General features: G+C 21.8%; 6 protein-coding genes and 1 long non-coding RNA gene across 12 annotated transcripts; 3 read left to right on the top strand and 4 right to left on the bottom strand.

The window, feature by feature from the left end:
* The first annotated feature begins 556 nt into the window (after positions 1 to 556).
* LOC100863124 (uncharacterized) lies at positions 557 to 3,418 on the top strand. Of its 5 annotated transcripts, none has more exons than XM_086917730.1 (6): positions 557 to 847; positions 930 to 1,020; positions 1,205 to 2,050; positions 2,149 to 2,295; positions 2,372 to 2,605; positions 2,674 to 3,418. In XM_086917730.1, exons 1-6 carry the CDS (start codon positions 825 to 827, stop codon positions 2,698 to 2,700), a joined length of 1,368 nt encoding a protein of 455 aa, XP_086773856.1. In that variant the 5' UTR covers positions 557 to 824; the 3' UTR covers positions 2,701 to 3,418. The 5 variants fall into 5 exon arrangements, with proteins under 5 accessions (XP_086773856.1, XP_086773855.1, XP_012348286.1 ...); XM_086917729.1 differs by having other exon boundaries at positions 683 to 847; positions 3,252 to 3,418; XM_012492832.3 differs by having other exon boundaries at positions 767 to 1,020; positions 3,252 to 3,418.
* Positions 3,419 to 4,030: 612 nt separating this feature from the next.
* On the top strand, positions 4,031 to 4,873 carry LOC100864261 (iron-sulfur cluster assembly 2 homolog, mitochondrial). The gene is made up of 3 exons (XM_003698033.4): positions 4,031 to 4,121; positions 4,304 to 4,525; positions 4,608 to 4,873. The coding sequence occupies exons 1-3, from the start codon at positions 4,045 to 4,047 to the stop codon at positions 4,780 to 4,782; spliced, it is 474 nt and encodes a 157-aa protein (XP_003698081.1). The 5' UTR covers positions 4,031 to 4,044; the 3' UTR covers positions 4,783 to 4,873.
* Positions 4,874 to 5,558: 685 nt separating this feature from the next.
* Positions 5,559 to 15,340, bottom strand: mas (trypsin-like serine protease domain-containing protein masquerade). 2 transcript variants are annotated; one of them, XM_012492829.3, is made up of 11 exons: positions 14,999 to 15,340; positions 12,005 to 12,306; positions 11,399 to 11,432; positions 10,625 to 11,094; positions 10,270 to 10,476; positions 9,985 to 10,144; positions 9,339 to 9,518; positions 8,829 to 9,081; positions 8,419 to 8,696; positions 7,916 to 8,070; positions 5,559 to 7,627 (listed from the first exon to the last, which is right to left on the bottom strand). In XM_012492829.3, the coding sequence occupies exons 1-11, from the start codon at positions 15,114 to 15,116 to the stop codon at positions 7,460 to 7,462; spliced, it is 2,325 nt and encodes a 774-aa protein (XP_012348283.2). In that variant the 5' UTR covers positions 15,117 to 15,340; the 3' UTR covers positions 5,559 to 7,459. The 2 variants fall into 2 exon arrangements, with proteins under 2 accessions (XP_012348283.2, XP_012348284.2); XM_012492830.3 differs by having other exon boundaries at positions 9,985 to 10,108.
* Positions 11,973 to 12,473, top strand: LOC147658368 (uncharacterized). The gene is made up of 2 exons (XR_015295216.1): positions 11,973 to 12,074; positions 12,145 to 12,473. It is a non-coding gene; the product is annotated as an uncharacterized LOC147658368 (long non-coding RNA).
* A 1,311-nt stretch (positions 15,341 to 16,651) lies between the features above and the next one.
* Positions 16,652 to 19,983, bottom strand: LOC100864380 (BRCA1-associated RING domain protein 1). The gene is made up of 9 exons (XM_012492834.3): positions 19,353 to 19,983; positions 18,854 to 19,042; positions 18,445 to 18,604; positions 18,272 to 18,352; positions 18,009 to 18,205; positions 17,605 to 17,835; positions 17,398 to 17,507; positions 17,207 to 17,325; positions 16,652 to 17,120 (listed from the first exon to the last, which is right to left on the bottom strand). Exons 1-9 carry the CDS (start codon positions 19,421 to 19,423, stop codon positions 16,746 to 16,748), a joined length of 1,533 nt encoding a protein of 510 aa, XP_012348288.2. The 5' UTR covers positions 19,424 to 19,983; the 3' UTR covers positions 16,652 to 16,745.
* A 717-nt stretch (positions 19,984 to 20,700) lies between these two features.
* On the bottom strand, positions 20,701 to 22,430 carry MagR (Iron-sulfur cluster assembly 1 homolog MagR). The gene is made up of 3 exons (XM_003698025.4): positions 21,978 to 22,430; positions 21,265 to 21,318; positions 20,701 to 21,029 (listed from the first exon to the last, which is right to left on the bottom strand). Exons 1-3 carry the CDS (start codon positions 22,059 to 22,061, stop codon positions 20,775 to 20,777), a joined length of 393 nt encoding a protein of 130 aa, XP_003698073.1. The 5' UTR covers positions 22,062 to 22,430; the 3' UTR covers positions 20,701 to 20,774.
* Positions 22,431 to 22,664: 234 nt separating this feature from the next.
* eIF3d1 (eukaryotic translation initiation factor 3 subunit d1) lies at positions 22,665 to 25,530 on the bottom strand. The gene is made up of 3 exons (XM_012492811.3): positions 25,062 to 25,530; positions 24,943 to 24,988; positions 22,665 to 24,247 (listed from the first exon to the last, which is right to left on the bottom strand). Exons 1-3 carry the CDS (start codon positions 25,233 to 25,235, stop codon positions 22,779 to 22,781), a joined length of 1,689 nt encoding a protein of 562 aa, XP_012348265.2. The 5' UTR covers positions 25,236 to 25,530; the 3' UTR covers positions 22,665 to 22,778.
* Positions 25,531 to 25,817: the final 287 nt, after the last annotated feature.

Below are 25,817 nucleotides of genomic sequence, written 5' to 3'. Positions count from 1 at the left end.
AATATGATATGTTTAAATACTTTTCAAAGAGATGGCGCTACTTATTAAATACTAAAAAAAAAAAAAATTAATTATAATCTTTATATTAATTTTAATATTTATTATTTATTATTTTCATTTTACAGTTGCATCACTATGCGTGTCGTATTAATTCATATGTGATTATTTTGTTTCATTTATGTTACATATTATTAAATCTCGCAAACCTTCTTGTATATTTTAATTTCTAAACGATAGATATTAGATTACATACAGATATGTTCTTAGATTTAAAAACTCAAAATATTTCCAATAAATTTAATCCAATTCAAAATATTTTTATATATCGTATAAATATTTTTTTTACGTATTTTATATAAATATATAAATGTAATTTTGTAACAATTTCAATCCAACGTTTTTCTCCTCATGCTATGAAATAAAATAATGATATCAAACGATAATTCTAACTTAACTATAAAAACCAAAAGAAAAAGATATTTTTTATCATGTGTCAAAAATATAGAAAATACACTAAAAATAATAAATACAAATGTAAAATTTATTATTATCAGTTGGTAAATTAATAAAATAACTTGGATACAAAATCTCATACTCAAATTTCGATTAACGACTAACTTCTCTCTAATAGAATATCTTAACAATTGACAGTCATCAAAAAGTACATACAGAAACTCGTATAAAAGTGTATATTATTTGGGGGCGTTAAGTTCATCTTCATTTTTCAATTGTAAAATTTTTTTATCAAATAATTAGTTTTATTTTTTTACAAATTCATCAAAAATTTTCAATGTTTTCTGGTTGACATTGACATTTATATAGAAATGCCAATATGTATATATTTCTTGTTAGTAGAAATTATCATACTACGACAGATATTTTAACAATAAGTAATTTTTAATGATTACTATAGAAAGTTACAATAATAGATTGACGATCGAAAGAATGGAAAACGTTATGGAGAGTGTCAATGGACAACTGCAAATAAAATATCAAAAAATTGCTACAGAATATTCAAAGGTAAGAGAAATATTTCATATTTCAATATTATTTATATTTATTTTCCAAATAATAATTACCCTTACCTGCTTCTATCTGCTTTAGAAATTCAATTCTTATTTTTTGTTAATTAAATATTTACATTTAAATAAATATTTACATACACAAATTAAATATTTGTGACAAAATCTTATTATTTTTTTAGATTCGTGCTCAAGCAAATGTGTTAAAAAAAGCTGTGATTGATGAGCAAGCACGTAATGCAGATATTCGAGAACAATTAAAAGAGAAAGAAGTAGAACTTCGGAGAGCTGAACAAGAATTAGATAGTTTATCATTTCGAAATCAACAATTAACTAAACGTATAACTGTGTTGCAAGAAGAACTTGACAAAGCTCAAAATAAATCCAAGAAAGGGAAGAATAAATTGTTGGAAAATAATAGCCAAGTACTTGCATCGCCGAATCATATCTTAGATGAGGAATTCCAAAAAAAAATAGTTGAGAATGCTCAGTTATTATCACAAATTAGTGATAAAGATAGTGAAATTGAAACTTTAAATGAAAGAATACAACAATTAGAGTCTAAATTAGATCATTGTGAAAAATCTAAAATTGAATTAGAATGTCAATATCAAAATATTGTAGATAAATTAGAAAGAGAAAGGAATGATTTACAAAAAAAATTAAATGATAAACAAAAACAAGAGGAAAATGTTTCATGGTCTAGCAATGAAGGTAAACGAGATGGATACGAATCTGATAATAGGATAGGACATTCGAATCTTCCACAAATAGAACCATCTCCATTCTCATCGCCATCTGCATCACGTAGATCATCAAAATCTATTAGTGAAGGCCGATCTCATAAAACACAAGAAGAGAGTAATAACTTCGATTTTTCAAAATCTTGTGAAGTATTAGAAAAAGAAATTAATCATTGGAGGGCACAATATCACATACTTAAAATAAAATATGATGAAATACAGCAAAAAGAATATACAAATAATATTGAACATGAATCTTTACAACCTGCAGAAATAAATCATATGGTAATATTTGTTTTTAAATAATTTGCATCATATATATATAATTTTTTTTTTTTTAATATAATCTAATTATATTATATTATAAATATTTTTCATCATAGATTGGGAGATTAACAGTACCATTTGCAATACCAGAAGAAATTGAAGCTCGAGAAGTAAAAATCCGAGATTATTTCCTACAAGAAATTGACAAATTAATAACGGAAAAACATATTTATCATGTAAAAAATTTAGCTATGGCTGCAACTGTAATTAAATATATTTACATAATTTTTTTAAATTTTTATTATTTTTCTATTACATATTTAATTAGAATTTTTTTAGAACGAAGTTCTGCAAGTTCATTTGGACACAAGTGAATCAAAGAGAGAAAAATGCGAATCTGCACTTACAGAAGCACTTTTAAATTCTAATATTTTACAGAAAGATAAAGAAATACAAGAAGGAAACTATAAAGCACAACTCAGTACTATGAGTGAACATCTTGCTAATATGAATGAAAAACTTATTTCGCAAACAGAAGAAATACAACAATTAAAATTTCAACTTGTAAATAAGGTAATGATTTATTTTAAATATAAATACTATTATTTTAAATACTCAGTATATGGTTTAATAATTTTCAGAATAGTAAAAAAGGAAAACAAAAGTGATACAAAAGTCAGGTTATGAATTAACAATTATTGACATTCCAACAGTAACATGCTTTAATGAGAACTATTAACAATTTTAATTTCGTGTATATATGAAATTTTCACTTTTCAAATAATCGTTATTTTTTATCATATATTAACTAATATATTAAGGAATTTTCGAAATCAGAGTTATTTTATTTATGAGATAAAAATTATTTACTTTAATTTACTCTTATTTCATATTATAAAACATTTACAAAAAATTATATGTCATGTAAAATCATAATATACATTATCATTTATGTATATATATTCACGATCAATTTATTATTAATACTACACATGAATTGGATAATTTTTTTTGTTGAATACTTTAAATTAAAACTTTTCTTTGTATCTTAAATAATAAAATTAAAATCTTCTTTAATAATATAATATAATAAATGAAATTATTAAATCAACTGAAAAAAATTTATTTTTTTTTTAACAAAAAAATCTAAAATATTCCATTGCTGTATCACTGTCCTTCTCTTGCGTCCCTCCTTTTCCTTTAATTTTTTTTTTCACAGAAAATGTACTTCGACGTAGATATTTATGTTGCACACATATACTTATTTCGACGGGACGGCCGAATGGAAATATAGAAATGTTTATTCAAACATCAATGAAAATAAATTATGTCTATGTCCAAAAACGAGCAACAATTTGTATCGAAATAAAAAAATGTTATTTAAAATTTGTAGTTTTGTTCATTACATCTTTTTATATATTTTTGTATTATTTTATAATATTTATATTTATATTTTTATTGATAAAAAATAATTATATAATAATTGTATATTGAACGAATTAATATTCAAATATAAAATATTTTATAATACTCGAAATTACTAATTTGAATTTATTTTGCAAAAATAAATTAATCATTGTATATATCTTTATTTGTATTGATTGCTATTAATTCATCAAATTTAGAAATTTGTTACAATTTAATTAAAGAATTTGAATTGCATTATATTATTGTTTCTTAAGATCACTATGTAAAGTAATATGTTTATTAGAAATTAAAGAAATATTATTAGATTATTTTAAAAAATATTTATTAATCTTAATTTATATTATCTTTAAAAAAAATATTTTACATATGTTTGCTTTTTATATCATATTTGATTTATCATCAATAATTATTATTTATTTATTTAGTATGATATTTCAATTAATATTTACCATTTTTTGACAAATATTTAATAATAAATCTATTTTAATTATATTAATGTTTGTATCTTTATTTATATATATATATATATATATATATATATAACATACATATATATTTTTGACTATCATATATTCATTAAAAACATGGCGAAATTGAAACACGCGATTTGGAATGTTTCTTCTAATTTTGTTGCGAATCGATATTTTTCACGTTTATTAACGTAAGTAATAAATCTAGTTTAAGCTAAAATTTATCTACATTATACTTATTATAAATTTAATTTTTTTTCTTTATATAAAAACTATTTCAATATAAAACATAAAATTAACCAAAATTTGATATTAAATATAATAGTGTATATTTTTTGTTTCTAAGGAACTATAGAATAATTTTTGTTTATAGTTCTCAGTGGTATAATACGTCTACAGTCCCGTTATTAAATAAAACGTTAATAGATTCTACAGTGAAAGGCAAAAACGATATAATCATTACAGATAGTTGTGTTAAACGTTTAAAAGAAATTACAGATGATAATGCTTATTTAAGAGTTACAGTAGAAGGGGGAGGTTGTTCTGGTTTTCAATATAAATTTGATTTAGATACAAATATAAATGAAAATGATAAGTAAGTATTAATATTAATTAAAATATTTATATAATCATATGATTGATAAAAATTTAATAATAAATTTAACATAATATTATAGAGTGTTTCAAAAGGATGGTGCAAAAGTTGTTATAGATTCAACATCTTTGGAATATATTAAAGGATCAACAATAGAATTTCATACAGAACTGATACGTTCTGCATTTAGAATAACTAATAATCCTTTAGCTGAACAAGGTTGTAGTTGTGGTGCTAGTTTCTCTATTAAAATATAATTTCCATTTAAATTCTATAAAAAGCAAAAAATTTATAAACAGTAATATATAAATTGATTTTATAAACATTGATAAAAAATTTAACTATTTATTAATTACTTTTAATATGTATATATATATATATATTTATATTTATTAATATATATTGGTTTGATAAAATGATAAAATGATTTTAAGAATATTTTAAGATTTTTACCAAAGATTTAAAAAAATTATTAATTTAATTAATTATTTTATTTATTATATATTAAATATCAAAAAATACTTATTTTAAATCTTTTAATTTATTATTAAATGTGATACAACAAAATTTAAATTATTGATTATAAGTGTAAATAATATAATATAAGTATGATACTATGTATATTTCAATTCTATATGATATGATTATTATTTCATAAATAAAATCATGATAATTTCAAAAATTTCTTAATAGTATTATTTATATATATATATATAATAATAATAATAAAAAATATATTTAAAATAATTATTACTTTACAGTTAAAAAATTATTATTATGAAATAATTTTCGCGAGATGATGCTTATGTTCTCTGTACAATGTTTGGCTGATCAAAAAAATATTAAGTTATTAGTTATGGAATAATCATACTATCGTAAAATAAGAATCTGTATGAAAATTCCTAATTTTTTTTGTTTTGCGTTATTATTCTATTATCGTTCTTTATTACCATAAATAATATCGAAAAATAAAGATTATTCAAAACATAATAATCGAATTAAAAATAGGGATATGAAAAAATAAAAAAGATAATTATTTTCTAAACTTTAGAAATTCAGGATATATTTCGAAAAATTCTATTATTGAAAAAGAAAATTGAAATTAACAAAAAAATCTGCGACTTTATCTGCTATTATCTCAGGCATAACAATATATTGATTAACAAGTTTTATATTAACTATTAACAAAAAATTTATATTAAATAACAATAATAATAGTAATAAAATAATAGATGTAAATAATTTTATCCATATATAATATTTATGTTGAATTATAAAATATTTTTTACAATAATGTTTTATAGATTTAAAATACTTAGTTACTAATTTTTTAATATTCACATTCAATATTTTCATCTGCTTTTAAATCTATGAAACATTTTTATAATTATAACTTGAAAAATACATTAGACATAACTGATGCAATAATTTACAAAGCAATAATATAATATTATCCCCAAATATACTGAATCTCTATCGAACAACGTATACATAAAGAACCAATTTCATGACTTAATAAATATACATACAATCATAAAAATAAATATACATATATATATATATACATATACATATATAATATATATATGTATATGTATATATTAAATTGCAATTTTCTATAACTATTACTAAAATTATTTTAAATATACATATATATTTTCAATTATGATAATTTAACTATATATCACTATATTTTGGCCCTAATAAAAATGTGTTAATTTCTATGAAATTGACTTTCTTTTGTAGTTTATCATTTAATGTAAATAAATGATATGTAAATATATAATTATACAATAAATCATAAAATTATTAGCAAAGAAAAAAATATATTACAAAAAATAGAAAGTTAAAAATTTTTTTTCAATATTTTATTTTTTCATTAATCCAATATTCAAAAAAAAAGGAACTAACAACCAGTGGAATTCTAATTATTCGTTAAAATTTTTTACGTGTTTATTTAAAAAAATTATTATTTATAATTTTATTGCTAATGTTTAATATCTTATTAATATAGTTAATATATATTTTATTAAAATTTAAATTATATTATTTTTATAATTTTTTAATTAATACTTCTTCATTAAATTTTCACTAATAATTTTATAATTTAATGTATAAAATCTTTCGTATTAATTAAGAATCATTGTTACATAAGATAGTATTTTTCCATGTAAAATTGACGCACTTGATGGCACAATATATTTTACCAATGATATTTAAATTTTAATTCTAAAATATTTTATATAATTGATAAAGATGAAATAAACTTTCATTTTTCCTATATCATATCATTATATGTTTAATCAACTACAAGAGCAAGATTTATTAAAATGTAAGTATTACATAATTAAAAAATAAATATATATTTATCTCTTTTTTATTATAATATTAAACTTTAAAAAATTATATTCGTTTGTTTTAATATTTTAAAAATTTATATATCAAAGTTTTCTAATATTTAAGCTTCATTAAAAATTATAAATATTTTTTCATAACAAGAGTGACAAATTGATTTAAATCTAAAAAAAATAATTAAAAAATGATAGTTGAATAGTAATTTAAAATATTGGATAAACGAAAGTTTACTGTATCAGTTACATAAAGATGTATTGCTATAACAAATGATTAGTTACCGTTAATTTGTAAAAGTAACTATTAATTATTACGATATGTATTTTAAATATAAATATTATCATATAATATCTTGAAATTTCTTCTTACGTATTATTGTATCATTTCCATTGTGCATCAAAAAAATTTTTTTTTTAGATATTACAATTTATATGATTAAATAATTTTTTTTAAATATTTTTTTCGTAAACATCTTTGTTAGATACGTAACATGAAATGTTACATCATCAAGCGCGTAAAGGTACTATAATATTTCTTTAATAAATAAATATTTTTAACTTTTGTAAATAGAATATGAAAAAGCTAAACATTATTTACTGAAATAATTTGGTTGATCCAACCGATGAATGCCGAAACTTTAACATAAACTCCAGGAACATCCAATCTTCCACAACCAAATCCCCACGAAACAAGTCCAGCTAATTCATAGAATCCATCATCTTGGCATACTAACGGACCTCCTCCGTCTCCCTAAATATTAAGAGAAAAAATTTATATCGTTATATGTAATTATTTAATATAAAATCATAATGATTTATATATCGGTTATATAATATTTTATAATAATACATTTTATTTTATTTCTAAACAATTTTTTTTTCTAAAATTAAAAATTAATCATAAAAATGATATATTAATTGTAAAATAATGTACAAATAACTCGTAAAAAATAAACTAACAAAAATGATCCTTTACATGTATTTCAATTTGCATATTATTATCAATAGACATGTAGACATGTTTATATATTGATATTACCTGGCATGCATCATTGCCTTGTTCACCACCAGCGCAAAAACTACTCGCCGGTAATATAAAGATTTTTTCAGTTACAGCATTCACTTTTCGTATACATTCGGCATCACTTACAACTGGTATTTCAGCTTCGCGTACTCGAAGCGGAATTGGGCCAGCTACACAAATACAATATTTATGTGTATATATATATATATATTTGAGATGTATATAAGATATTTGAGAAAAATTTAAGAGATGATTTTTCTAATAGCCAAAATAAATCGAAAATCAAGAATAAAAATATCGTTTTTAATTTTATTTTTTAATTATTGAAAATTCAAAAATCAATGAAAATATTCAGGTGCGAATAAAGTTTTTTATATGAAGAAATGTGGGAAATTTCAAACATAAGATATAATTCTCAAATCAAATCTCAGTTTGAAATTGAAAGAGTATATTGAAATCTGCTATATATCATATGCAATATTTGAAAGAAAATTAGTGAACTAATGTAAAAATATTACCTTCTCCCATATATCCATAGCCAGTAACGGTACATCGTTTACCAGCTGTATGACTAACTCCTCGTGCTGGTAAACATACTAGACAAACACCATCTTTGAGTTCTGCTTGCCCGTGAAGCTTTAACAGTGCTATGTCGTTATCAAGGGTCTGACTATTATGATTATGATGAATATAAGTAGTTGCCACGCGCAAAGTCTGAGCACCAGGACTTCCATATTTCCTCGTTAAATCGTAATCACCTACCCTCACATAAATTGCATCGCCAGATCTTACAATACTGTAAATAAAAATAAGATAGAAGTATTATTTATATATTTATGATGATTTTACGGGAATCATTAAGTGAGATCAAGGAGATAATGTGGGATAAATAAAGAAAAATAAGACGAAAATCAAAAATAAAATTTACTTTGTTACACAATGTGCAGCTGTCAATACCCATTGCGTGCCGATCAATGCACCACCGCAAAGATATTGATTGTGGGCATTGATGAGACCAACGTGCCAACACCATTCATTAGCATCTGCATCTTCTCCTCCGACGACGCGTGCTTCTCTTTCAGAACTACGTGCTTGAATTGGTCCACGGGAAGTTCCTTTTACACCACATACATATTTACTGTACACAGGACTTCTCATAGTTGTCATACTTGTTGTTTCATCTACGAATATTATAATAATATTAAAAATAATTAAATAATATAACAAGTTTTAATAATATATATATATATATATACAAACGAATTTTATAGAATAATTAAACGAATTGTAATATGTATTTTCTTTTTTATTCGATTAATATTATTTCATTTAATATTATATTTTATAGAAATAATTCAGCAATAATAAAATTAAATATGGATTTTCATATTTATAAAAAATAATATATAAAAAATTGAAAATATATTCCTTAACTTACATGAAGCTGTCGTAAGTGGAGTTGTGTACGGTCTTGAAGTAACATACATAGTATCATTTCTATTACTTAAAATTGGCTCACTAGAATTTCCACCATTAAATTCTCGTATCAATGATTTTGGAGCGCAACACTGATGCCCTTGTTTTTTACACTTAAACAAATTTGTTAATTCAGCATTTCCTAGAAAAAAAAACAATAAGAAATTTTGTTCATTATTATGCAACAAAAGACAATATTTCTCCTTATTTTAAAGATCCATATACAAATTTACATATAATGTTTATTTGAAAATTATTTGAAAATCATTTCATCTGTTGTGTTTTCTAATTAAACTTTGAAAAAAGTAGAAAGATTATAAAAAAATATTTTAATAATTCATACGAGTAATTTGAAATCGAACTTGGAACGAAAAAATATGACAAATTCATTGAACAGCATATATATGAAAAAGATTTCAATATTGACGACAATGTCAATTGTTAATATCATATTAAGAATCATTTTATGCCAAATCGATCATTTTTTGATCATCAATATGTATAAAATTATTTTGAAAATGGAATATCATTTAATATACGTTTACAATTGATTTTTAATTTAATTTTTAAATAAAAAATATAAAATAATAAGAAAAATAAATACTTACTGAAACAAGTAAACGATAAATAAGAAACAATACATGATCCAGGGCATTCCGGGCGTAGATCTGGTGGTAGAGGTACTGTAGTGATCGATGGCCTTGATGTGGGCCTTGGCCTTGGCCTTGATGTCTGATACGGAGAAGACGGTGTCACTACGTTTACTGTCTATACGTCAACGTTTAATTTCAATTTTCTTCTTTCTATGGATTTTTTATTTAATATCTTACTTGCCTCAATTTAATCGTTCCATCGAAAGGATTCTACCGAAAAAAAAAAAAAAATAGAATCACCTGCGGCAAACTCTTCGAGTTGTCACAACAAATATATCCTGATTGACAGGTCGCAGTCTTCGCTATTATTAAATTTGGCCGTTCACAGAAGGCTGCCATAATGGTTAATAAACAAAATCCAGGACACGGTTGTAATTTTGCTTGTGCCGGTTTCGTAGTTGGTCCAATTGTCGTTGTTGTCGTTGATGTTGTTGTTGTTGTTATTTCCTAATTATTATATATATATATATATATATAAAATCATAATCATATAATATTATTATAATATATAATAATATATTAATATTATATGTGGAAAAATATTAATTTTCATTTGTTGGAATTTATATTAATTATGTTAGTTTTATGCCCTTACTGTTTTTAAAAAAGCATCGATAACGCAACAAGATCCATCGTCGGGACATTCGGCTTCTCCATCCACTTTATCGCATAGAAGAGCGAAGAAACCACTAACGCATTCACCTTTACACGGTTTTCTCATAGTGATCTTTGGTTTTATCGTTGTTGTTGTTGTTGGTTGCTTCGTCATTGTAATGGTCGATGTTGCTACTGTGGTGCTAGAAATGCTCGTAGGAGAAACCATATTTGGTTTTACAGTTGGTGAAGAACCTTTGTAAGATGTATTGACACCCGTCTTCTCCTCGAAACGACTTGAATTTGTACGATCGATGACTAACAATTCCGGTGGTGGTGAATCTCCAAACGCATCTCTGGATACACAGCATTTGTATCCTGGCTTGCAAAGAGAGAGAGTGTCTATTACCAAAATCGCATCGCAGTAATCGGCAATTCTCTCTGCCATGCAAATTCCTGAACACGTTTTCGCTAGAAAAAACAATATTGTAATAAGCACCGTTCATTCAATCGTCGATTTTATAATTTTTAATTGTATATCAATGTCAAATCTGACAAAACAGAGAAAAATTTATAATTTTATAAAATTCTAAAAATTAAAAGAGAAATTGTTATCTATATTAATTATATTAAAATTTTGATATTTACAAAATTTACTTAATATCAATAAGACATCGTATATATTATATAACATAACGTTTCTTTTTTATTTCTTATCTTCTATATACTTTTTTGTAAAAAAAGTTACCTAAAGTTAAGAATTAAAAATACATACATAATGTTTTATTGGCTGTCTCCTTTTGGTTTTCCTGAAAAATAAGTAAATTTTATATTCTTAATTCTCATTCATCCGAAATATAATAGAGATAATAATGAATAAATATTTTTTGTATGTCGTAACAATTTTTCAACAATAATAATTTTATTATATAACGATATAATTGTGATATATATAGAGTCATTATTGAAAAAAATAATAATCTTTTTATTGTTTCATCGTGTTTTTTGACAATAATTATATTATAATAAAGACAATCGCGACATGATCATCAAGTACCATTTACTTATTTACTTTAATTATTTAAGATGATAAAAGAACAGTTTATAATTTAGTAAGATTAAATAAAATTAAAGAAATTTTAATAAACATTGATAGAAAAAAAAATAAATAAATTTTCAAAGTTATAAAAAATGTTTAGCTTTCATTAAAACGATTATTTATTTTTTTGATTTATTAGAACTTTTTTCTTTATTTCACGTGTACTATATATATATATATATATATATATATATATATATATATCTTATATGTTTTATGAATCCTATATTTTATCATTATGTAATAGAATAAAAATAATAATATTATTTTTAACGAACGTACAGAAGTAGTTTTTGAAGAAACTGTCGAGGACACGGTTGTAAGCGCTGTTGAAGATGTTGTTGGTGTATTCGTAGTTGTCGTTGTTTTAACGGTAGTGACAACTGTTGAAGTAGAATCATCGTCATTGGCAATATTTTCAGAAGTTCCGGTACCATTTATAGGCGCCTCGATACAACATCGCATACTAGTAGGGCATTGTACATGTTCAAGAACTTCGTAACATATTAACGTTGCAAATGCGTGTACACATACACCTGGACAATCTGCACTGTTGGCTGTACTTGTTATAGAATCTAATAGACCTGTGAAAAAGTAAAAGTATCCAAGTTAACACAATTTATTTATTTAACGCAATTTTTATAATGAAATTACAACTATTGTTTTTTTCCATTGTTGTTTTCTTAAATCATCATCGTATTATGATTATAAATTATATTTTAAAGATATAAATAAAAATATTATTGAATGGAATTAAAAGTTAAGAAATTGAATGATTGAATTTATTATCTCTATTAGTTCGAAATATAAGTCACTAAATATAAGTCACTTAATATGATAATTATAGTTTTGTATCTATATAAACGCTATTTATAAGAGCATCTACAAAATTATTATCTTGCGTATATTATTTCATTTCATATCAAATAATTTATATATATATATAGATAGACCCACATATCGTTATAAACGAATAATATATAATTTACAATTTTGATTAAGTATTTTTCAATTTATGATTACATTTTTGTAATAGTTAAATAAATAATTTTAATAAAATGAAAAAATTCGTTTAGTTCATAATATAAATTTCTGCCATAGCTGTTTTCACTTTAGCAGGCATAACGGCCCAAATAAACATAACGGTAGTTAATTAAATGACTCGACTTCATCGCATGACCGTTTTTGATATTATACATATGTATATCTTTTCTCATTTAATTGTCTTAGATTGATAATAAACTCATCTTATACATATATTCAATTAATTATGTAATTAATATATATATATACATATATATTGTAGATATATCATAGATATATATATATATATTAATTACATCGTATCTATATATTTCAGAAAATTGTATGAAAATATTTAATTTAATTTAATTTCATGAACAATTAAAAGGATAAAGTAATTGATCAAACGGAGATGAAATTGGAAACATATTTGGAAAATAAAAAAAGAAACATCAAATTTCAATAATGGAATTTTAAATGATACATGTTATTTATATATATATATATTGTATGCACGTATATATAATTAAAAAATAAAAAAAAGTGAGAAATTCTATGGAATACGGAATATATATTATATTCTTGAATAATATATATTTGTATTTATATGTTATAATAAAATTTAAGTTAAATTAAAGTTATACGAAAACTAAATTATTATACGTATATTTAAAGATACATTCGATTTAAATATAAATAAATTAGAATATATATCCAATATAATGTTTTGAATTTAAATAGTTTAAATTATGATAAATTATATATTAAAAATAATAATTATATTAAAAAAAATTCAAATCATTACAAATATTTACAATTGTTTTAATTAATTTTAACCACATAATTTTTACAAAGATTTTCTATCAAAGATTAATTTAAAAATATGTTAAACTACTACTTCATTTAAAAGTTACATTTTATTTATTGTATTAATTTTTTTGTCATAATTTATATATAAATAAAATTATTAAAATTAAATAAAAATAATAAAATAAAATTAATAAAAAATTATTATGCGTTAATCTAAATAATCTAAACGCTAATAAATTATTTTAACATTAAAAATTATTTTTTTTACAAATTAAATTATATAAAAAAATATATCAAGATTCAATTTCAAATATATGTAAATATTAAAATTTTCGATATAATTTTTCGTTATGAAAAATATGGAAATAATTGTTAACAATTGAATTGATTGAATTGAAATTCAATTCAAAAGATACGATCCAAAGACAAACATTCATTAAAATGTATAAAATTTACTAATTGTTTTTTCTATTGTAAAACATTAATTTTCATTAGCATCGATTGTTAATTACGTATATGTATTATCGCATACTTTTTCAAGTTTGTGAATGGCCTCACCAACAGAGGATTTAGTGTTATCCGCATAGCGTTGAAAGACTCCTAAGTGGGACAATCGCATCCTTCCAGATACTACCTATACAAGCGTGTACAGCATACATTCACGCACGCGAATTTCTATTTCTCGAAACCTCTTCTGTTATGAACTAATTTTATTTACGATTATTATTTATATTACGTATACTTTAATAAACTATTTGCTGATTTAAATAATCAGAAATTATTCTATATCTAATAAAAAATATTAACACGGAAAAAAATATAAAATTTTTTTTGAGGAAAAAAAAGTATTTGAATTTTTAATTTTAATTGTATTTCAATCAATTCTTTAAATTTTTTTGAAACAAACTTTATATTTCTATGTACTATTTATAAAATTGATTTTCTCGTTCCTTCTCTTAAGATATCTTCCATAAATTGTTATATCTATCAATTAAAAAAGTAAATAGATTAAAAAAGATTTAAAAAAGAAAGATAGATTAAATATAATTTAAAATGTTATATAATTCATTTTAATAATGGAAAAATGTAAAATATAAATATATTGAATAAATGAAATGGTATAAATCAAATGGAAAAACAATGGAATACAAATTAAAAATATTATATATAATAAACTATATAATATCAAAAGTTTATTATCGTTTTATTAATATTAATAATGTTATCAATTATCTATATAAATAAATATAAATAATTTTTTATTTCAACTATGGTTTAAATATATAAGTTTAAAATAAAAAATTAAGGATTAAAAATTAAGAAAACAAAGAAATAAGCGAAGAAATAAAATGAAAAATATATGTAAATAGAAAAAAAAAAACAAAGTATTTGAAAAATGCAATAATATCCTAAGAATAAAAATAAATAAACTAACTTATTTACCTGATAAGAAACTACCAGCTAAAGAATCGTCGTCTTGAGCAGAGATCAATCCGCTAAGTAGGAGGAAAAGGGCGATGCCCCCAGGTAAAGTTCTCAGTATCATCTTCGCTTCCTTCATTTTCTCTCTGTCCTTCTTTCTTTTCTCCCTCTTTCTCTTTCTTTTCCGCTTCTTTTTCTTCAATTTAAGAAGATAACCGCAAAAACAGTTAAAGGAAGACACACTGTGTCGCTACCCGGTTTGAACACGTGCGTGTCAAACTACTTTACCGCGAGTTCGGCAGCCACGGTATTATGCAGGCTCGCATTGCCTGTTAGACTTGTTTGACTGACTGACTGACTGACTGAGAAGGTATCGGGCCCACTTGTGGGTCAGGGTGCGGGCCCCCTCTTTTACACCAGTCAGAAAAAGGAGAGAAAAGAACGAAGGCAGGGAAGTAAAGAGAACATTCGTCAACGATCTCACTGAGAATTATTTAAAAAGAAGGGGAAGGGTTGTTGCATTAATATCAGATATTTTTGAAAATTCAGCTTTTTATCACTGTTAAAAGTTTTAATTTTGATTATATTAATTAAATTTTTTATTTAATTTTATTTAAAATTTAAAAAAAAACAATATGATAAATAAAACAAAATTAATATAAATTAATTCATTTTAACAAAAATTAAACAACAAGAGTTCACAATTTATGATAACTAATTAATGATAATTAGTAATATTTCTAATCATTTACATAATAATAATTATAAAATTGATTACGAGTTTAATTAAATTTCTTTAAAATCATTATATTAACATTGGTTTAAAAAGTAACAATAAAATTTTATTCACTTGTTATTAAATTGTTATTACGGATTAAATTATTTTAAATTTTATTTATATTACAACATTTTTGTAATAATTTAATAACTCCCAAATGAAATACTCAATTTATAAATGATTAATAATCAAATATTTAATTGCAAATTTTATTATTAAGATTGATATAATATCTTAAATATCTAGATCAAAAGACACTATAATATTATTATGTATATTATCTCTAAAATATCCGTTTGTATTATTATCCGTTTTTCTTTCATTATATTCAAAGTATAGGTAACATTTTGTTATTTTAATCTTATGAATTTTCTCAATTTATTGATTTTTATTTCTCTATTAGATTTTTCTTTTATATCTTATTTGATTTTATATATACTATATATATTATTCTATATATATTTGAATATCTTTTTTTCCCCATCTTTTACGTTCTTTCTCTTTCTCTCTCTCATTCACTCACTCCCAACTTTCTTTCGTTCCCTCTTTCTTACCGCATGTATATGTATATGTGCACGACTAGCGGTACTTTGCCCGTAAATGTACGGGATACCGTACGATATTTCCCTTCGGAATTTATCATTCTTTAAGCAACGATCAATCCTTCATAATAGTATTGCATTAATATAAGTATCCTTTTTTAAGAATTCAAACAAGAAATATATTTTATAATATATATTTTTGAAATTTAACTATTAATTTAAATATTTTAATTGTCATTACTAAATTATAAAAACAAAAATTATATTTTATTTAAATATATATATATAAATATTATATTATATTATATTATATTATGTTTAATTATCTAATAAGAAACTTATAATTCCATTAAATAATTTGAAAATTACATTATATTTGTTAATATTATTAGATTACATGTCAAAATTATATGAACATAATATATGAATATATATAATTAAATATTAATTAAAATTTAAGTAAACCTAATTGTAATGGATCAATCAATGTAAATTTTTCTATACATTCAATTAGCCATATAAGTGGTAATGTTTTTATATGTGGCATATTATACTTTATACGTGGTTCATCTTTTTCTGGTATATAAATAATATAATGTGTACATTCATGTAAAGAATGACTAGGTTCATTAGCAATATGAAAAGGAACAAATTTTTCTTTGGTTTTTATATCTTCTGGATTTGGTTCTCTTTTCAAAATTATTCCTTTACCTTCTTGCACAAGTGTAATTAATGCATCTTTTGTTAAATGTATATCATTTATATAAATATCTCTTGATTGAAACGCAAAATAAAAATAACATTGATTAAAAAGACCTGGATTCTAAAAACATAATAAAAAGATATATATTTGTTAATATTATTTATTTATATTACACACGATTGAGTTATATATATGATTAACTTTACCCAATTTTGTGCACTTTCTCTAGCTTTTTTTGGAATACCTTCAATTGGTGCACCACTGACTTCGAATAGTTCTAAATCTCCTTTTAATATATCACTTATATCCATGCTTAGCTGAATCCCTTTAAAAAAAATATTATAAAAATTAATTTTTAAAACTATGTATAAATTATTTATTTATATTATGAACTTACATTCAGTATTAAGTAACCAAATTCCACGCACAAGTGCTCTCATTATATCATATGATAACTGAATGATATTTTTATCATTAGCTTCCACTATGACATGAGTTACAGACGGTCTATAATCAAAAATATCTAATATTTATAATCTCTTGAATTTAAAGATATAATTTAATGATTTAATATTATATAAATTGAAGGAAGAAAACAATATACCGAAAAACAGACATAATTTTAATTTTATGCTTTAAAGCCATTTTATTCAAATAGTTTTTATTTTCTTCTCGTAAATTTAATGGATATATAACAATCATATCAAATGTTTGTTGTACAGAAAATGATTTATTAAAAGTACAGTTATGATTTATAATTTTTTTAGTTGTATCTTTGAACTTATTTTCCTCTTTTAGAATATCCCACATCTCACTGTTCAATTCGCAATAATCTCTAGAATACAATATAAAGTAATAATATAAAATATATAATATTTATATATATAATATATATATATAACTTGTATTGACAATACTTGTATCAACAATTCTATATAAATATTAATATCATTACATATTTAATATATTAATATGTTATTTATTATAAAATAATTAATTGACACATACATGGGTTTTTTACCATGATCATCATATACATTTTTATCAGCTGAATACTTTAATAATATTTTTGCTTCTGCCAATCTATTATTTATAGCAGCATCATGTAAAGCTCTTCTGTTTGATTTACCAGGTGTATTTGGTAATGCTTTATATTCTAATAGTAGCTGACATATATTTGTATATCCAAAACTTACAACTTCTTGCTATAAAAAAAAGATTTATAATATATAAATAGCATAAAAACAATTATTATAGGACAATATAATCACCAAAGGTGTCCAACCAGTGAAGTCTTTTGTATTTGGTTCAGCACCAGCAGCTAATAAATTTTTTACATGATGCTCTTGATTCTGTAAGTATATGATAAAATTATTAAATTTTGTTTGATAAGTTTAATTATATTTTGTAATTATTTCAAGTGTCATAAATAATAAAAATTAACCTTCACACATGCTATATGTAAATATGTTTCTCCTTTAGCATTTCGTTTATTTATATTCTTTGGTATAGTATATTTTGAACTATTTATTATACAAATAGAATTATTTGTTATTGCAGACAATTCTATTGCATTTGAATTTGTGGCTGAATTCCATAAATCTCTATTAAATTTATATCAATTATATATTAATAAAATATACAATATATTTATTAAAATTTTAAAAAACTATATAAAATTCACATAAAATTTTTAAATAATATTGTCAAAAATATATATCTCAATGTCAAAAAAAATCTTTATATCATATTATATATATTTAATTATATATTTGAAATAATTTAAATATATTATAAAAGATGAATAAATTATGAATATATAAACACAAATTAATGATTTAAATTTATAATACCTTTCTTGTATTATTTCTGCAATGTTATTACAATAAGAAACAAGATTTTTAATTAAATGATCATTACATATTTCGAGTGGTCGTACAGGTGTGTTACATATTACACATTTTAAATCTTTTTCAATGCATTGTTTGCAAAAAAAATGGCAACAATTAGTATATTTTGTTGCATTTATTGGCTCATTTCCGCTAAAATTAAAAAAAAAAAATTATATTTATTTTTAAAAAAAATTATTATAAAAATTGAACGAAAGAATTTTATATTTTATAAATTATGAATAAGTTTTAATTCTAAATTGATAAATAAATAATACTCAACGATAAATTATATATAAATAACATTATTAAATTATACATAAATAACATATGAAGTTTAAAGAATAATATATAATATATATTTTTTTTAATTAATATGTTATTAATTATTTTCATTTATTTATTTTTTATATTAATTTCTTTTATTATATAGTATTTATCCTAATTATTTTAAAATTCTTACCATTTGTAACATTTTAACACGTTTGCAAAATTTCTTAAAGCACGACGAGTATTTTCCCACGAAGTATTCATTTTCAATTATTATAATGTACTGTTCTATTCTAGAAAATTTTTTATTATTTTATTTATAGTCACGTTTTAAAAATTAAGTGGATATAATCTATTTTTTCATATCCAGTATTTATAATAATTCTCAGTATTTATCAACTGTTATGTGGCTCCCCGTAGTGGAAATTTAAGTGTATTATATATGAATAATATTATCGAAATGATAAATTTTCGCGGTTTCATTTACTTATCATTTAAAAGCGTCGAAAATATGCATTTGATTTTATATATAATTTAAAATTGCGTTTAAAATATATAATAAATATTCATGAACATTTATTCAAAAGATTGGTGTACTTCATGATTATTATGGATGAATGAAAAATTATCAGTTTTGTGTTTGATTATTGTTACCTACGAAGAATAAATTGGACGTTTTTTGGTATGGATGATTAAAATAATTTTTAAAAAATATTCATAAAATTTTCCATATAATTTTCGAAAAAAAAAAAAATATTACGAAAATATATCACGTTTATTTAGTCTTAAGAATTACACATGACACAAAATATCATAGCCAACATACACAATGACATATATGTGTGTATATATATATATATATATATATATATATATATATATATATTTATTACATGATATATTTACTTATATATATATATATATATATCATTAATAAATACATATAGCATATAATTATAGTAATTGTCAAAATATGATTGTATGTACATAACGAATGATAAATAAATTTTTATAAACTTATTGTAATAATCAAGATATTTTGCTAATTATTATACATCTATATATAATTATTCTATATGTAACACTTAATTACAAAATAAATATACAATATTACATAATTAATTCTATATCATACCTACATTTTAAATTTAGATTGAATCTGTTAAATTTATTATTTATGTAAAAATATTTTATAAGAATATATAAATAATTTTTTTTCTAAATTTTTACTAATTCAAATTTAAATTCACCTATGATAATTGTTACATATTTTTTCATATCTTATATGTGTATGTGTATGCGTATGTGTATGTGTATGTGTAAATGTAATATTGTATATTGTATCTGTCATACTATCAATTTTTTCTTCTTTATAACAAAAGAAATTTTTAGTAAACAATAGTGAGTTTTCTATTACTTTTATATGACATCTTTAATATTATAATTATAAATTTTAAGATTTAATATCCAAATTGATGGATATTTAAGATAATTAAAGAAAAAATTAAAAAGGTGTCATTTAGTAAAATTATATATGCTTATATGCTTGTAAACTTATATTTTACTAAAATTTGTCAATTCAATCATCTATGTTAACTATAATTTTGTAAAGTAACTAAACAGAGAAACTTTCTCCGCATCCACATGTGCCTTTGATATTTGGATTATTAAAAATAAATTCAGAACTTAATTTAGTTTCTATATAATCCATTTCGGTACCTAATAAAGATAATTGTGCCTTTTTGTCGATCATAATACAAACGCCATCTTGAACAACTTCTTCATCAAGTTTAGATTTTTCTTTGGCATAATCAAGAGTATAACTAAGACCATTACATCCTCGTTGTTTCACACTTACTCTTAGACCAATCTGAAAGAGAAAATAATTATTTGATTTTGTAATCAAATAATATTGCATATATTTAATTTTTTAATAATTATGCCAAGAGAAAGAGAGCCAAAAATCAAGGTATTGCGAAAAAACACGTCGATGTGACAAAATATTCTATGTATTAACTAATATTTTTTTTTTTAATAAATGCAATGTTTAAATCATTTTATAGAAAAACAAATAATATTTTAGTAATTAAAATATATTTACTTACAAATTCACTTTTATCTTTCAATAACTCCTTGATTTTTTTTACTGCACTTGGTGTCTGTAATTATAAAATTCAAATTACAAACATAAATAAATAAAAATAATATAATATAAAAAATATTTCTTATAAAAACAAATTCTGAAATATTTTTATTTATAATAGTAAAAAATAACAATCTTATATAAATATTAACAGAATTTTCTATATATAATTAATTTTATATATATTTATAAAATTATTAATTGTATTAATAAAAATATTGCTTAAAGTTTTCTATGACTTTATATTTAGTATACAATAATGATTAAAATTAAGATCTATAAATAGTTATTAATAATTATATTTGTACTATGTACTGTATATTTAAAAAAAAATTATATATTGTTACATTATTTATTAATTAAAGAATAATTTGAGATGTTTTAAAATATATTATTTATATATTATATATATTATGTATAATATATAATTATATTTATTCTCAAAAAAAAATTGATTAAATATATAAAAAAATTAAGATTAAAGAAATACTATATATTAAAATTACATTTAAAAATAAAAATTGAACGTCAAATTTCAATGTGAATTACAAACTTAACCTCAATTTCTCAATATTTATAATATATGTAAATTCATAATAATATTAACTAATATTATGTATTAATAATTCAAAACTATTAAAAATATATATATATTTATGTTAATTATTTACTTACTAAAGTAAGTGCAGCGCGTGTGGCTAATATTTTTCTACCTTTGACAGCACGAATTGTCGCTGCAGCAACCATGGAAGAAGCCATATTGATCTTTTAACATTTTATAATATTGTATAATATATATAATATATTCTTAATTTTTTATTAGGTTATTTATTGACAAAGATATATTATATATGGGTATTATAATAAATCTTTTTTTTCATCATCAGAGAAATAAAAACATTGTATAAATTTTCTAAATTAAGTATTAAATTTAATATTTTTTAGAATTATCTTTTTAAAATAATATAAAAAAATATACTTTCTATAAATATATATAGTTTTTAATTAAAATTCAATAAGTAAATAATAATGAATATCTGTAAATTGGATAAAAAATAAAAAGTTTACTTAATAGAATAATAAAATAAAAAAATTTTTAATAACCATGAAACAAATCAATAATCCATTATCAAAATTCTATTATTTAACAAACAGAAATGTAAAAAGAGAAAAAATTCAAATAATTAATAAAAAAAAAAAATTAAAAAAAATAAAAACTTATATAAATTTAAAAATTTATATAAGTAGTTTTATTGAAGTTTTTTGAGCTTTTTATTTTTTATAAAACAGATATTTAATATTTATATTAATATAAATTAAAATTAGTTTATAGAGGTTTTTAAAATTGGATGATAAAAAAAATAGATTTAAGATTTATTTATTATGCCACTTCCTTTTCTTCTTAAAATACATGTTTATAATATAAATCAATGATTTTTAAGATAGTTCAAAGAAGTTCAAGAAAATTTAAAACTGTTAACTTTGAAAAGCATCATTAACAGGTTCATCATCATCTTCGTCTTCTTCTCCTTCACTTTCAAATGTATTATCTGGAATATCGTATAGCCTTATCATTGGTTTATTTGGATCTTTCATAATTAAATATTTTCCATCTTTTTGTTTCATGCAAATATCAATAATGCATCGTAAAATACCCCATGCATTATCCATATTAAGATTGATTTGTGTTGCAAATTCATTTGGCTTATATTGCTGTGTACCAAGAATAACATGTTTACTAGAATCTCTAACCATTGCTCTAGAAACATAACCAAATTTCAATTGATCTGAACCAGCTAGCAATGCTTGAACAGTCCACTTTGCTAACTTGCAAGCATTGTTGCGCAATTCATTTGCCAATACTGCACCACGCTGTGTATCTAATTTTTGTCTCCATTCAACACCATTAGCCAATTTTGAATCCCATTCATTTAGAGCTTTAATTGTTAAAAATTGAATTTCATTATTAGGACCTTGCATCACAGCATCATGTTCACATCTTGCAACAAGAACAATTCCGTTATTTAAATCCCATTTTCTATAGCGATATGCAACACTAGCAACATCACCTTCTTCTTCTTCCGAAATAAATGGATTTCCTTCTTCAAATTTATATCTAGGTTCATTTGATTTTAATACTTGTTGAGAAAAATTATGATTAATAAATGTAGCTTCTAAAGCTAAATTTCTGGGAGAATTCAAAGAATTTCCATCATCTTGAGGAGGCTCAACACTGGTTTCATTTACAGTTAAGAGGTCAAATTCAGTATTATCTCGTTTATCAAAGAATAACTTATCTCCAATTTTTTCAATTACAATATCCCATGAATAATTACTACGAGTACAACACATTATTGTTGCTAAAATTGCATCTGTAGCATAAACATTTCCTTCTGTTTTTGAAAGTTTACGAATTATTGGATCGTCAGTAGTAGTAACTGTATGAAAGATTCTGTCAATTCTTTGTAGTGGCTTTTCACTTTTAACATTCACTCTATCATAAGTTTTATCATAATATTCAAGAGAGCCACAACATAAAATATCTTCTCCATCTTTTACACCAGGTAAAGACAATTTAGCTAAACGTGGAAAATCCATTTCTTCAATAGTTACCCAATCAGGTCTTACAGTAACAGATGCATCGCGAATTTTAATTGGAGGTTGATTTTTATGATTACGTAATCCTTGTTGTCTACCCCAACGTTTTGCTTGTCCTTTGCGATCTCTTTCACGAAGTTTTAATTTACCAAGTTGTTGCATTTGACTCAATGAACCACGTTGACTTCCTCTACCACGTAAATTTCTTTGGTTATGGCGGAATCGACCACCACGTTGATAAGGTGGTTTTTGTACACGAGTTGTATCAACTAAATGGAAAGTTGTTTCATCTTCATCATGATAATATGCATATTGACTCCCTGAACCAAACTGTGATGTATACTTGTCTGTAAACAATTAAAAGTTTTTTTTTTTTAAGTTTAAGTAATTTCTTAAGTTAATGAATAAAAATTTTTTATCTTGCATAAAACAGTGATATTTTGCTATTTTAAATTGTAATTATATAATTACTATATATTATATATAATTAATATATTTAGTTATGAAATATAATCTATTTAATATGCTTACATTTAATATGCATACACAAAAAAAATTCTATTTATTTTAAAATGATTTTAATTATATGTAAACTAAAATGTAAACTAAATGTAAAAAAAAATTGAATTTTAAAATAGAAATAATAATTTATTTATATTATTTGCATCTTATTATCATTCAATTAAAAAATTATATACATATTTTTTTAACAATATAATTCAAAATCTAATGATTTTAAATTATATTATTTTGTAATAATTATTTTAAAATCTTATTAAAGTTTATTACTAAAATTATCAAAATTTTTTCTTTTTGTATTTAAAAAATATACAAAACAATAGATTAAATTTTCAATTTTATTTTTTTAAGTTTTTTTCTTAATACATATTTATATTATAATAATTTAATAAATATTGAAAATATAATTAATATTAATTAAATAGTTAATAATTAAATTCTTTATAACTATAGTGTAAAAATAAATAAATAACATCAAATAAAAGTTTATATAAATTAAATTTAAAAAATGGGAATTACTTACTGGGAAATTTTTTATCTTGAAAAGCCGGTGTAGTCCAATCAGATATCTATTTCAGAAAATAATGAAAATATAAAATATATTTATAAATAAAAAATACAGAAACTACATTTGTTACCAACCTTTCCCAATCTATCGCCTTTTGAAAATGGTTGATAAGGTATATCCTTAAATTGATCAGGTAATTCACAAGGACCCCATCCATCGGGATTATGTTGTATTGCAGGAGCTTGAAAATGAGCTATTTCTTCTTCTCTTTGAACAGCATCTTCTAGGACTACCACGTCGTCCGTCATTCTTTATTTTTAATATAGATTACACGTTAAAACATGAGAGAGATTCCATGGACACGATGGCAAAATCTACTTGCCGGAAAGATCGGCGACGCCATGATACTTAAAAGTTCATTCATGCTATTTACATATACTCATTGTCTTATCTTAATAATTTTATTTATTTAAAACTTTTCGTCAATAATATATGTATATATATTTAATTTAAATATAAAATATTTATTATTATTTTGTTTTAATTACTATTTTAATTTTAATATATTTAAATCGATTAAACTTATATTTATATAATCTTAATAAAAAGAATTTTCAAATATATGAATGTAATTATTTAAATTAATCATTACATATTATAATTTATTAAAAAAGAATAATACTTTTAAAAAGAATAATTTTTTTAACTGAAAATTTTAATATACATTTTAAAGTAAATCTATATATATATATATATTTTAATGTATATAATGTAATATATATATAAAATATATAATATATAACATTTTAATTTATTATTATTATTATTATTATGTATAACATTTTAATTATGAGACTAATATATATTATATAAAACTAAACAAGTTTTTA

The sequence above is a fragment of the Apis florea genome, unplaced genomic scaffold (genome assembly GCF_048593485.1).
Source record: "Apis florea isolate Af1SG1 unplaced genomic scaffold, ASM4859348v1 contig_2272_pilon, whole genome shotgun sequence".
In the NCBI taxonomy this organism is placed as follows: Eukaryota; Metazoa; Arthropoda; class Insecta; order Hymenoptera; family Apidae; genus Apis; species Apis florea.
The sequence above is the reverse complement of the archived record's forward strand: the minus strand, read 5'-3'. Positions and strand labels throughout refer to the sequence as shown.